Consider the following 14,002-nt stretch of genomic DNA (forward strand, 5'->3'; position numbering starts at 1 on the left):
GTGTTCATTGTCTAATGTCCTAAGGCATATTTGCTCATCTTGTGAAAGGCCATGGGTTCTGTCCCCAAAGTCTGAGTCTCTGTGTGGGAATGCTTAATGAGCACTGTGGACACCAACCTGGTTGGCCATTCCTTGGGCACCATCCTTGGTTTTGGAAGGTTTCTCTCTGTGGCCTTGAGTTCTCCCATTAGGTCAGGTTGGCTGGCCAGCAAGTCCCAGACATTTACCTTGCTCTGCCTCCCCAGACCTGAGATCACAAGCACATGTCACTATATGCCCTGTGGCCAGAAGGAAAGCCTGTGTTAGCCAGGGTTCTCTGAAGGAACATAACTGATAGAATGAAGATATCTATCAAAAGGGATTTTAGTAGACTGTTTTACAGGCCATGGTCCATCTGGGTAGTCTAACAGTGGCTGGCTCATGATGGAAATCTCGCTGTGCGTGTGTAGTTCCTGGTGTTTGACCTCTCCGCATTTGCAGTCTGGCACTGGGGTCCCGGAGGGTCCCTGGACAGCTGTTGGTTTTCAGTTTGCACTGGGATCCTGAAGGAGTTGGATTTAGTACTGGTTGCGGCAACAGGAGAGATGTACTTGCCAGTGAGAGTGAGGGCAAGCAAGTAAAAACAAGCTAAAGTTCTTCCTTCCATGTCCACGGCCCGGGTTCAAGGTAGCTCTTCCCTCGTCAGATACTCAAACGGATTTAAAACAAAAGAAAACAAAACGAAGCACCCCACAGGAATGCCTGGCGACCTAGATTCTGTGCAGACGAGCTATCATACAGCCTGAGCGCAACACCCAAGTAACCACCTTCTCATCTAAGAATTGTCCCCCTGTCTTTCTTCCACCTTGAAGCCAACTCTGTCCCAAGGATCAACGAGTTTTTGGGTGCAGAATTGATCTTAGGATAAATATGGGTCAGCCCAAAATATCTGATTGACGCTCGTTTACCTTGATCACTGAATTTATCTTATGGCTATTTATCATGTTTGAATTTTCTTTTATAACTATATTTTCATTAAAAAAACCCTCCTCTTGGCTGTTCTCTTTATCCCTTTTTCTGCAGTACTTTGGAGCACATGCACGTATGAAGCTTCAGTTCTCCAGTTTTATAATTGCTAATAACATGCACGAAGCTGTTCGTTGACCTGAATTAATTAAATAATGGGCAGAGACTGCGTCGTGTAAGTGCAGATGGTGTCAGTTTGGGTAGTCTGCTCAGGGGCACCTCCTGCCTCTCTGTGGAGGACTTGGACAGGAATCAGATCAGCTGCTTCTGGTCAGGAAGCTTTGTGCAGTAGAGGGGGTATAGGGCCTGCAAGTTTGAGGTTCTGCTACCCTGGGTTAAGGTACCAGAACAGCTTTGCCCCCACCCCCTGCTTCTGGCTATGTTTGACCTCAGGAGAGATGGTGGGAAGTGGCATGTGAAACACAGTCCTGCCAGCATGGATGCTCCTGGTTGCCATTGGTTTTGGGGAAGACAGGAGCAGAAGGCAGTAGTGGACATGTGTTGGATGACCACCCTGAGGGTGTTCCCAGGATCTCAGTGCCATGGGATGGTGGGGTGTCTGCTGGGGGTGTTCCAGTGTCTTAGTCCAGTGTGAATAGTGATTCCAGCCTTCCTGTTCTGTGACCAGATTGGGGCAAAGCTGAGGCTCCCCTGCCTACCTGAGGATTCCCTCAGAGACTTTTCTCAAGGTTCTCGCTGCAGAAGGAGGCACACAGCGGTACCCTCTGAGCCTCCATTCCTGCTGGTGTAGATGGGGGCTGCTTGATATCTAAGGAGGTCTGGCTCTCAGCTATGGCAGAATGTAGGGTCAGACCAACATTTCTGCAGCCAGCAATGGCAAAACTTGGGGGAAAATATGTAAAAATGCCCTCAGAGGCACCGAACAGCCTCCAAAAGCTGAGAGAAAGTACAGGGTTAGTCTCATAAGGCTGGGTCTTGAGTGGATGGGGTTCTAGAAGGCTGCTTCACAGGTATGTCTGTCAGCTGTCGGTACTATAGCAATGCCTAACAACCAGTCGAAAAAGAAGACAGGTTTGCAGCAGTTTATGGTTTCTGTGCATAGTCTCCAGGCTCGGTTGTTTTAGTCTGTGGTAGCACTGACCTCTGGGTGCGTTCTCAACGACAGTTGAGAAGTGGAAAAAGAGGGGAAGGCCTGGGTCTTAATAGTCCATTCTCGGCCCCCCTCAGTGACCTAACGTCTTCCCAAGAGGCCCCACCTCATGAACGACCCACTGCCAGCCAGGAATGCCACAGGGTTGGAGCTGAACAGATCCAGACTGGCCTGACTGTGGTGGTGCACGCCTTTAATTCCAGCACTCGGAAGGCAGAGGCAGGCGGGTCTCTGTGAGTTCAAGACCAGCCTGGTTTACAAGAGCCAGTTCCAGGACAGCCTCCAAAGTCACAGAGGATCCCTGTTTCATCAAACAAACAAACAAGATCCAGACTGGCAGCAGGACAGAACACTGAACTGAGAACTCCCTGAAGGCTGGGGAGGGGTGATGGTTAATTTTAATTCTCAGCTTGACACAGTCTAAAATCATCTGCGGGTCTCAATGAGAGACTATTTAGATCAGGTTAGCCCCTGGGCACATGTGTGAGGGGTTATGTTGATTGTGTTAATTGAGATGGGAAAACCTAGCCCACTGTGGATGGAGCCATTCCCTGGCAGGGGATCATGGGAAAGGACGATGCTCTTGACTGGGTGTGATGTGACTGTCTGCTTCAAGTTCTTGCTGCCTGACTTCCCTGCAACAAGGACTGTCACCTGGAACTGTAAGCCAAACAAACCCCTTCTCCCTTAAGTTGTTTTGGTCAGGGTATTTTGACAGCAACAGAAACAAGACTAAGACAGAAACTGGTACCGAGAAGCAGGGCTGTTGGCTGTGGTGGACCTGACCACATGGTTTTCAGGCCTTTAGAATTGTTTTGTGGGTGGGACACGGAAGAGTTTGAAACTTTGGGCTAGGAAAACCATTGAATGCTGGGAGGCAGGGGTCTCAGTGAGCAGAACCTACCCTCATCCTCAACTGACCCTTCATCCCATCTGTATAGCAAGGGACCCAAGAGCCCCGGCAAAACCTGGTGGCAGCTGGGAGCTGAATCCAGTGACCATGTCAGCTCTGCTCTCTGCAAGATGTCCTCCTGCTGGAGTCCAGCTAGGTTCACTCTTAGAATAAACATGATGTCAGAAGTTTCAGTATCCAGAGTCTCGACGCGTCCATCAGTCATAGTGTCCAGCATTCAGTTAACAAAATTAGGAGTCATGGCCTGCGGTGGAGTTTCAGAGGATAGTGTGTGGGATTAGTTCTTTCCACCATGTGGAGTCCAAGAACCAAACTCAGTTGTCAGGCCTGGTGGTAAGCACCCTTACCCAACAAGTCATTTTGTGTTGTAGAAGAAGAAAACTGGAGGACTTTATAAACGCTGCCACAAAACTTTCTGTCAATCAAAGTGAAACAGTAGTGTTTGCATACAGGCAGGTGCGTGCCCGAGTAGGACAGAACCACCAAGAGTTATGTGGTGAGAGTTACACCTCAAGAGCTGATGTAGGGTTGGTACACAGGTCTTTTTTTAGGAAGAGCCCAGCTGGGTGATCCTGGAATTGTCTTGAATATCCTCACAAGGTAGGGTGAGAAAAAGTTGGGGCTTCAACGCTGACTGGTTGCCAGCCTGAAGACCCTATTCAGACTCAGTTTTCACCCATTTGACTCCTTCTACTGGCTTGTGGAATATGTTTCCACAAACTCCCTGTCCATCCCTTCCTTCCCCCAGCCCGTTGGAGCGAAGCCGGTGTCTGTCTTCAGGCAGGGAGGTGTCTCACCCGCCAGGAGCAGTCTGCTCCTGAAGCCTGGAACATCTGTTTCCCTCAGTTCCACGTGGTTGGAATTGTAGACAGCAGCTCTCCCTCCAGCCTTGCTTGCTGCATGACAGAAGCTGGGCTGGCTGATGTCTGCCAGAAAGGACTCTGAAGCCCTCACCTGGCCTGCGAGTCTGGAGGGTGCAGTGGCAGGGCCAAAATTTGGCACAGAGCCCAGAGAGGTGGGCGAAATGATTTGTGTTATCTCTGGTGACAGTTTGCAAGAGACAGACAGACCTGCCTAGAGCTGGGCCCTCTGATGGGGTCAGCAGGAAAGACCACAGGACGTTCTGAGGTGAGCCTGCACTCTGAGTGTCACATCTGCCCTGTGGGAGGATGTGTCACTTCAGTGTCTGCACACCATTGATGATGCCCACTACAGACAGGCAGAAGAGACAGGAGAGTTGGGGCTGAGGTCACAGTGTGTGTGTGTGTGTGTGTGTGTGTGTGTGTGTGTGTTCCTGTTTGCATGCAAGCACGGGTGTATTATTTAATGTGCAAAATGGCCTGGCCACCTCTAAGGATTTTATGGGCCCCAAAAGAACAAGTGTTGTTTTAAAACTCAAGTCGATGGGTCAGCGAGATGGCTCTCACTGGGTAGATGCTTGCATGCGAGCCTGACACTTCAGTTAGAGCTCTGGAGTCCAAAAAATGGCGTAAAGAGAGAATGGAGTCCACGAAGTGATCTGGCCACACACTGTGGCACACATGCCTCCCCACCATGTGTACACATGCACAATAATAAATAAAAGTTATTAAAAAAAAGAACTTAAGCTGAGCATGATGGCACATCCCTGTCCATACAGCATTCAGCAGGCTAGTGAGGCAGGAGTACTGTCATGAGTGACTCCATGGTGAGCTCTAAGCCGGCTTGGGCTACAGAGCTGAGACTGTCTTGAAAGAAACCAAACAACAATAAAATACTTGATGTGGGTGTGGGTATTCAGAAGGCTCAAGGGTAGGTGGGTGGGTAGTTCTCCATGTAACTGTTGTGGTTTGACTTGTCCTCTGACTAGCGCTTGTGGGTTGGGACCGAAGGTGGGATACCCAAAGCACCAGCCCTCCCCAACCTTTGCCTTTGGCCTGTGGGATCTCACTGCTACTCAGCTCAGGGCTGCTGTCTGCATCTCTGAACCCCAGGGCACAGTTAAGGGCAACGGGCATGAGATGGACAGGTGGTCTGGGGACTGTACTCCTGGACACGGGTGAAGAGGTCACAGAGCACTCTTGCCGGAGGTAACAGTGGTGGCTTGAATGACAAATGTCCCCCATAGTCTTGGGCATTTAAGCACGTGGCTCCTGGTTGTTGGCAGTGTTTGGGAGGTATGGCCCTGCTGGTGGAGGGTGGTGGAGGAGAGTATGTCACCAGAAGCAGGCTTTGGGAGTTTAAAGCCATTAAACATGAAAGCCATTTTCAGTGCACTCTCTCTGCTTCCTGCTGTGGTTTAAGATGTAAACATTGCACCCGCAGTCAGGAAGCAGGGGTGGGGGGGGCGGAGGTGACTGCTGGTGCTCAACTTGCTTTCTCCTTTTACTCGGTACAGGGTCCCACCCCATGGAATAATGCTTCCTGCATTCGAGGTGGGCCTTCCCACTTCAGTCAGCCCACTCTAGAGATTCCCTCAGGCGGGCTCAGAGCTTTGTCTCCTAGGCAATTATCATGGCTGTTTTTCTGTTGTTGTGAAGAGATACCAAGGTCAATGCAACTTATAAAAGAAAGCATTTAATTGGGGGCTTTGCTTACAGTTTCAGAGGGTAAGTCCATGAGTATCATAGCGGGGAACATGGCAGCAGGCAGGCCAGCCATTGCAGTAGCTGAGAGTTTACATCTTGTGATCTACAAGTTGGAGGCAGAGAGAGGGAGACTGGAAGGCTGTCTGGGTTTGGCGTTGGCCTTAGAAACCTCAAAGTCCGACGGGTGGTGGTGGCACGCGCCTTTAATCCCAGCACTCGGGAGGCAGAGGCAGGCGGATCTCTGTGAGTTCAAGGCCGGGCTGGACCGATAGCCTCCAAAACAATACAGAGAAACCCTGTCTTGTAAAAACCAAAAAAAAAAAAAAAAAAAAGAAACCTCAAAGTCCATCCCCAGTGACACACTTCCTCCAGGAAGGCCACACCCTCTAATCCTTCCTAAACAGTTCTACCAACTAGAGACCAAACATTAAATAAGCCTGTTGGAGCCATTGTCAAAGGACCATAGTGATCATAGGCACACATCAGGTTGACAGTGTTAATTAGTTGTCACAGGTAGTTTGGAGAAAGCCAAAGAGTTGTGAGCAGAATCAAAACTTCTCCAAGTTTTAAGTTGGTCTTTGCTTTCGCGAGTTCTAACTTGAGAAGTACACCGTGTATTCCATCTCTCTCTCTATTCCTCCATCCTACTTGGTGTCCGCAGTGTGTGAAAGGCAGCCGTATGTGGGTCCTGTACCCTTGATCTTAATGATGGGGACACAAGGATGGTGGAGACCTTGGGCTAGCTTCTCAGAGAACTCGGGGATCCTGGGCACGGGCTGAGATGGGAGTTCTGCTCTGCTCTGGGGTAGGGGCTGTTCTGCTCTGGGGTAGGGGCTGCCCATTTCTGCTGACCAGCCAAAGAGGATCCCAGTGGAGGAAGGTGTCTCACACCAGGGCTTCTGGCTGGTGTCTCCAGCATTTACTCCAGGATCCGGGCGTCGCTGGGAAAGAAAGAACCTTTGAAGACAGGCAGATCCCCATGACAGCCTCTGCCCAACCCCACTTAAACTCCACTTTGTAGATGGGGAGCCTGAGCCGAGGTGGGTGACCTTGCCAGGCGCCTGGAAATGCTTTTCAGCCCCCAGTCCAGGCGCCTGGACCTTTCTGCCTTGCTCACCCACCCTTCCCTGTGCAGCGAGCATGACCTGGGTGAGGACATCTACGACTGTGTCCCGTGTGAAGATGAAGGGGATGACATCTACGAAGATATCATCAAAGTGGAGGTGCAGCAGCCCATGGTGAGCACCCCCACCCTGCCCTGAGCACAGAGACAAGACGGGTCCTTCCCGATCCCCCTGGGCTCCCCTGCAATGCCCTTGCAGCCCTGCCGGGACACTGGGGTGCCCTAGATGCCACCTATGACTGTTGAGCCTCTCCAACGGGGTGGCTACAAAATTTTCTTTGGAAGATCCTTAGTCCTTCCTATCCAGAGAGCCTTAAATAGCGGTTCCATGTTCAGTCTAACACAGTGTGACTGAGCACACGCCATCGTACCTCTTTGTGCGGAGAATGAGGAGAGCCGTGTGGGCTCTGTCGGCCAGCTGCATGCCTTTTATGTTGAAGGGTATTTATTTCCACGCAGCCTTGGCTAATGATCTTGCGGACGATGTTTTGTGCCAGCTCCGGCTTATTGCCAACATCTGCTGTGTGGAAAGTGGGGGGGGGTCCATCCTGGAGGGATGCAGAGAGGGGGCCCTGGAGGGGCAGGCCACTGCTCCCATTGACCCCTGAACTCCCCAAAGGTGAGCACCATGCCACTTGTCAGTTGTGGAGGCTTTTGATGCATTTGTGTTCCTGAAGAAGTGGGAAATTTATCAAAAGCCAATATTTCTGTCTCCTGTCTGTGTGGGAGCCTCCAGCTGGTGTCAGAGAAGAATCTTGAAGAGCCTCGAGAGCCTTTTACAGGCTAGTGGCATCCTGCTGTGTCCCCGGCTTGTAAGAAGAGATAGAAGGCTATGCTTGGGGCATTGCAGTATCTCATGCCACCCTTAAGAACATGGCACACATTTGTGCCTGAGAATCTAATAATAAGTCCCCTTCTCCATCATGCTCAGGCCTCTGCTCCAGAGCAGAGAGGCTCTGCTCTCTAGCCTTGCAGGCAGCCTGATTGGGGCTCCCCCAGAGCTGGCCCGACATGGCCTAGGAAACATCACCAGGTTTATTAAGGCCTCATCACTTCAGAGTCCTTGTCAAGATGGGAGCCCTGGGGGTAACCATCAGCATCCAGGCACAGTAGCCTGGGGCATATTTGAAGGGCCCCCATGCCCAGGCTGCCAGGCTCTGTGTTGAGACTCCTGCAGCTCCTCCAGGAGCCTGTCACTGTCCCTGGTCCTGAAGAACACCAGGGCAGGGGTGGACTTGTCTGTGTTCTGAAGGACAGCCGATGTTCTAATGCCCAGTGCAGGTGTTGGATTTGAGCTGTCTGGTCCATCCACAGAGGGGATGTAGACTTACTGCCGTGAGGGGCCTCTGAGATAAACAATGGGTTCCCCCACTTCTCATCCTGTCCGGAACTAGCTGAACCAAACTGTCTTAAGTGTGAGGTAACTGGAATGCACTTTCTATCAAATAAGATAAAGACAGGTGCAGCTTTGAGAGCCCAGGCATGGCAGGATCAGCCAGGAGGCTCTCTCTTTCTCTCATCCTTATGTAGTGTCCTGGCCCTTTCTCAGCAGGCTCCGGGGAGGGCTGTGACGTGGGCTAACAGTGGGGTGGGCTGTCAGCGGTATCCTTGATTCCCCAAGCGTCACTTGAGGACAGTGGACACTGCTGACTGGTTCAATCTTGTTTGCCCCTCCATGCATTCAGATCAGATACATGCAGGTAAGTTGCAGGTAAGACAAGGCCAGGCGGGCTCCCGCCAGCTGTGTCTTCCCACCTGTCGGGAAGGTAGCAGAGGTCATAGAGACAGCTCAGGACCGTGTCCCTAGTGACACACTGCCAGGCACACAGGGTTGTACGGGGTCTTGAATCAAGATCTCTTCCAAGGATCTTATTCCCACCCCATCCCACGCAGCCTCAGGTAGTGATGGACCTCACCAGGCCCCCGCTTTGCTCAGTGCTGGAGAGTACTGTGGCACGTTATAGAGGGACCTCTTAGGACCAACAAGAGTACACCTGGGTAGGTCCCTGTTGAGTGTCATGTCTTTGGAGTCCTTTGGGGGCAGACCAGGTTCTCTGAGCCTGAGAGAACCCAAAGAAAGTAGCTATAAAGCAAGCCCACCACAGCCTGACCGGGGCCAAACCCCTGCTTCATCCCACCCTGTGCAGGCGTGTCTCAATCAGGCCTGTCCTCCTTGCTATGGAGGTCTGTCCTCAGGTGACCCATTGATGAGCTGCTATCCTGGGCCTTCTGCGCAGAGGCAGGTGGCTTCTCAGGAAGTCTGGCCTGCGGGACATTTGGTATTAGGAAGCCAGAATAGATCAGCTTGGTCTTCAAAGAATTGGTCAATGCCAGCTGCTGGACAGGGCTGACCCACTCGCACAAGTACCATGAGCACACCTCACCTGCATGTGGTAGGGCTGTCTCCTGAGGCCTTCGCTTCAGTCTTGTGAGGACTCGGAGCTCGAGGCTCCGAGTCAGGAGTGAGTGATACCCAGGAGTCTAGAAGTTTCCGTGCCTTCCTTGGTGCTCTCACTAAGTCCTCTCCTGTCCACGCGCCTCAGTTCCCTCAACCACAGATGATGGGAAGAGCCCCCGACCTCACTGTACATTCAGTAGTCTTGCGGCCATCCTGGGAAGATGTCACCCTGTTGTGTGGGGCAGGTAGCCAAGGGCCTCATGGGAAAGATGGGGACCTGGGTGTGCAGGTAGTGGGATCGGATCCTGGCTCACATCTCATGTCTCCTGTAGAAAATGGGCATGACCGAGGATGACAAGAGAAGCTGCTGCTTGCTGGAGATTCAGGAGACCGAGGCCAAGTACTACCGCACCCTGGAGGACATTGAGAAGGTGAGCCTCGGCTCCGCCCAGAACACCAGGGTGGAGGGCTTAGTGCCTCTTCTCCTGGTCTCTCTGTCGCAGTTGTAAAACACTGACCAAAGGAGCTTAGGGGAGAGAGGAGTGTATTTTATCCTGGCTTTGTCATTGCAGTCACCATTGAAGGAAGTCAGTGCAGGAATTCAAGCAGGAACCCTGGAGGAAAGCTGTTTGCTGGCCCATTCAGGCTCCCGCTTAGCTGCTTTCTTACACAGACCAGGACCACCTGGCCAAGGGCTGCTGCTGGTCACAGTGGGCTGGGTCCTCCTGCTTCAGTTAATAATCAAGCCAGCCCCCCACAGGCAGGCCCACAGGATAGCCTGAGCTGGGCGATCCCTCCATTAAAGCTCCCTTCTCAAGTGACTCTAGACTGTGTCAAGTTGGCACTTACTGGGATAGCAGCCCCTCCTCCTTGCCATCATACACTGGAGCCTCCCTTGTTCTGTGGAAAGCCCCCTGGGCTCTCCTGCATGTCTTCGCAGAGTTCCTGTCTAAACCAGCCATGCTTGCACATGTTTTGAACATGTGAGTTCAGATCTTGAGCTAAGTTCCCTGAGCCCCTCCTTGTCCTGTGGTGCCTTAGCTGGTGGCCAGGCCTGTAGCATATTCGATGTGACGGGCCTTTGGCTAGATGTCACCTGAGCCCGAGTACTGCCAGTGACCTCTACCCAACCACCTGGCCCCCATCACCACCCAATAGGCCTGGCTGTCAAATCTTCCCGATGCATCTGTGTTCTTGTGTAAAGAGCAACATCATTGTCAGGCTAAAATTCTCCTGGCTGTTCTCTGGTGTGGAGTTGGCCCCAGTGTGGTGAGTGAAGCCTCCAGCCAAGGGTCCCGGGCACACTGTCCCTTGGCCCAGGCTGGCCGTGTTGTGGCCTCCACAGAGCTGTGCTGAGGGCATGGTTTGCGGTCTGCTTTGCCCATTATTCCCTTTTCATGTGCTGTCCAGTGAGCACTGAGCACCTCCCTGTGCCTGGCAGCTTTGGCTGTGAGTGTGGCAAGTACCCTACATACTGAGTGGCAGCATAAACTTCTTCCTTCCAGAACTACATGGGCCCCCTGCGGCTGGTGCTGAGCCCAGCGGACATGGCTGCCATCTTCATCAACCTGGAGGTACGCATTCTGGCATGTTCCTGCCGGGCATGCAGCTGTTTCTCATTCTGGGGACTGCGGTTTCGGGAGGCAGAAGATGAGGCGTGGCCTGAGACTTTTCCATGTTCCATGCTAGTTGTCAGCTGAGCAAAGATTCACAGCGCTCTGGAAGGGACTTGAGACCCACGGGACTATAAGCAGGGCTTCTGGATAGCACGGAGGAAAGCGTGCCCCACACCCGCTCTGCAGGCACCTGACCACTCATGTACACCAGATGACTCTGTGTGAAGGTTAACCTGTGCAGGCGGCTGGCTTACGACTCCAGATGCCACACATGAGTGGATGCCCTCCACAGCATGCTCTCTTACTGCCTCTGTCAGAGCAGGGACTAGGGTGGGGCTGGGGAAATCGGTGAATCTTACTCTTCCACACAGGGCTGACCAGAGTGTCCCTTTTACTGTCTGACTTAGGACAGAAAAGAAGCTGGGAGGGAAGAGGGGTGGCCAGTGTGCCGTGCACTGTTCTCTCTCTGCTGGGAAACTTGAAGAAGCATGCTTCCTCCAGGCCAAGGTGATGTAGTAAGGCATTACACCTTGCAGAAACTGAGAGCCCACAGCCACTCAGCTCCCAGTTCCTGTACAGCAGGGAGGCCTACAAGACTGTTAGCCCAAAACAGCCACTCCCTCTACTGCATGACAGGAATGTGCTCTAGTGTTCTTATGTGCTGGGCACTGTGACAGGGGTGTTCAACCTGTGGCTTGGTGGAGGGCAGAGCATTTGGCCCAGGATGGCTTTGAATGCAGCCCTAACACTAAATCTCAAGTTCACCTAAAACATGGCGACTTCTTTTGCTTTATATTTCTTTGTAGTTAAATTGTGAGGTTCTTGAATGCCAACCCTGTTGATGGCACTGGGCTGCCAGGTCAAAAAAAATTATAGACACACCTGCCAGAAACTTCCAGCTGAGTGACACTGGCATTCACAAGCTTGGGTGAATACCAAGCAGCACCTCATGGGTGTGTTTGGCCAGCAGGTCCCGGGTGTGCCTGGCCATACACTGACGCTGCTTTCCCTCTAGGACCTCATCAAGGTGCACCACAGCTTTCTGCGTGCCATTGATGTGTCCATGATGGCTGGTGGCAGTACCCTGGCCAAGGTCTTCCTGGAGTTCAAGGAAAGGTGAGTGACAGCAGGCTAGACCAGAGCCTCAGCTCTGTCTTCAAGGCTTTGGAGACCACGTGGACCTCTCTACACCAGCCCAGGCAGGATGACAGAAACAGGGCAGTTTACTGAGGCAGGTGGCCACTTATCTCTGTATCCTTGTCCCTCTTTGTAACCAGGTCACTACCCCTTGTTTCTCCATCACAACTTGGAGGGCTGGGTACCTCCAACCCTCCAAGCTTCATTTAGGCTGTAGGGACTTGTAGGGGCCCCGCACCCCTCTCTGCCTCTCTGGCTTGTCGGGGTCATGGTGGCTGATGTTTGTGGTGAGACATGACAGCTTGAGTTATGTGACCTGTTCCACTCCATCCCTGACTCTTTGGGCGCTGCAGGCTGTGCTCTAGGTTCAGCTGTTCCCTTCAGCTCTCCAGCAGGCATTGGAGGGAGGCTGAAGCAGATACAGAGCAACGGTAGAGACCCACGTGTTCAGCTTCACGAGAGAGACCCGTACCTTTCAAGGCCACAGCCCCAAAGCTTTGTAGTGCCTCCTCTGTGAAGGCAAGTCATTTAATGTCATTATTATCATCATTGTGTTACCCCCATCCCAGTCTCCTCAGGAGACAGTGATCAGATAGAGGTATACTAAGGTTGGCTTGTATTTTAGGGCAAACTGGTGTTGTCTGAGATGCATGAGGTTAAGTGTGTGCCTCTGGGGCCTTATTTCCAAGTTGTGGGTGATTTTTTTTGCTCTTCTTTTTAATTATGTGCACGTAGGTACATGCATAAGAGTACAGGTACCCGTAGAGGCCAGAAAGAGGGCATCAGATCCCCCTGGAGCTGGAGATATAAGTGGTTGTAAGCCATCCAACATGGGTACCATGAACCAAATACAGGCTGTTGTAATTTAAGAAAAGCAGTGCACACCCTTGTGACAGGGTTCACACAGAGGGTTTTTTTTTAAATTAGGAAAAGGGATCATAAAAGGGAGAAAAGGAAGAGGGGAGATCGACCTCCAGAGGAGAGACACAGAGAGAAGGATGGGAGGTGGGCGGGGCCCTTTTAAAAGGGAGCATAGTGAACATGCCCAGGAGGTGCTCTTAGTGGCTGCAGCTGAGGACATATCCTGTCAGAACCCCAAGGACAGGCCAGTAGAGATGCCTGAATACTAACATAGGCCCTCTGCAAAAAGCTGGAAGTATTCTTAACCTCTGAGTCATCTCTCCAGGGCCAATATTTTTCATAATAGTATTAAGTGTTGATGGTTAAGAGAAAGGCCTGCTAACTGTTACTTCCATAGCCAACTTCCTCCAGCACTTTCAGAATGAGCCATTTGTTCAGTTTTGAGAAACAGTTAAACTGTGTCTCTAGGGTCTGCTTAGAAGCTGTGTGCATGGACAAAAGTTAGGGGAAGGCCTGCAGGAAAGTCCCTGATTGCTGTACCTAAGACTTCAAGTATGGGAAGTAATAGGGTGTGGTGATTCCTGAAGTGAGCACAAGCAATGGGGCAGGTGGAGCCCCTAGGGAAGACAGCACAGGGTTGTGCTACACAGTGTCTGTGAACTCCCAGGATGAGACTCACCCCCCACACACACACACATGTGCTAAGTAAGCTCTCAACCTCTGAGCTACATCCATTCCCTCGTTAAGTCAGTCCGTAACTCTTTTCCTGCTTCTGCTGGAATTGCAGGCATGCATCTGTTGGGATAGGTAGGGCCGGAGACCCTTTGGGGTCCTTTGGGTGGAACAAGGAGCCCTGCCAGGGTTGTACTTGTCAAGCTATCAATGCTCTGGTACCAGGGCTCCTGCCTGCTGCCTTCACCTCTGCATCCAGACTTGAGTTTGGGAAGGGGCTGAGTGTCATCTGGCCCCAAAGCCCATGTGTATTAGTTACTTTTCTACTGCTGTGATAAGACATCACTGCCAACGCAACTTACATACAGAAGAAAGTGTTTAATTGGACTTACTGTTCCCAGAGGGTTAAAGTTCATGATGCCTTGGTTCTATTGCTGTGAGAGACACTGTGACCAAGACAACTCTTATAAAATAAAATATGTATTTGGGGCTCACTTACAGTTTCAGAGGTTTAGTCCATTATCATCATGGCAGGGAGTATGATGGCATGCATGCAGACATGGTGCTGGAGAAGTAGCCGAGAGAGTTCTGTATTTGGA

The 14,002-nt window shown here is 51.6% G+C and overlaps 1 protein-coding gene across 6 annotated transcripts in view; it reads left to right on the plus strand.

Annotated features, from left to right (window-relative positions):
- The window catches only part of Vav2 (vav guanine nucleotide exchange factor 2), a 163,719-nt gene that overhangs the window by 115,685 nt on the left and 34,032 nt on the right, over positions 1-14,002 (plus strand). For 3 of the 6 annotated variants that reach the window (XM_040745160.1, XM_040745161.1, XM_040745163.1), the window contains exons 5-9: positions 6,732-6,834; positions 8,405-8,419; positions 9,450-9,548; positions 10,623-10,691; positions 11,749-11,849. In XM_040745160.1, coding sequence (XP_040601094.1) covers positions 6,732-6,834; positions 8,405-8,419; positions 9,450-9,548; positions 10,623-10,691; positions 11,749-11,849 — 387 coding nt within the window. The remainder of the gene's footprint in view (positions 1-6,731; positions 6,835-8,404; positions 8,420-9,449; positions 9,549-10,622; positions 10,692-11,748; positions 11,850-14,002) is intronic. The other 3 variants (XM_040745162.1, XM_013124731.3, XM_005085404.4) reach the window with 1 other exon arrangement.

Source organism: Mesocricetus auratus, unplaced genomic scaffold (genome assembly GCF_017639785.1).
Source record: "Mesocricetus auratus isolate SY011 unplaced genomic scaffold, BCM_Maur_2.0 Super-Scaffold_100004, whole genome shotgun sequence".
Classification (NCBI taxonomy): Eukaryota; Metazoa; Chordata; class Mammalia; order Rodentia; family Cricetidae; genus Mesocricetus; species Mesocricetus auratus.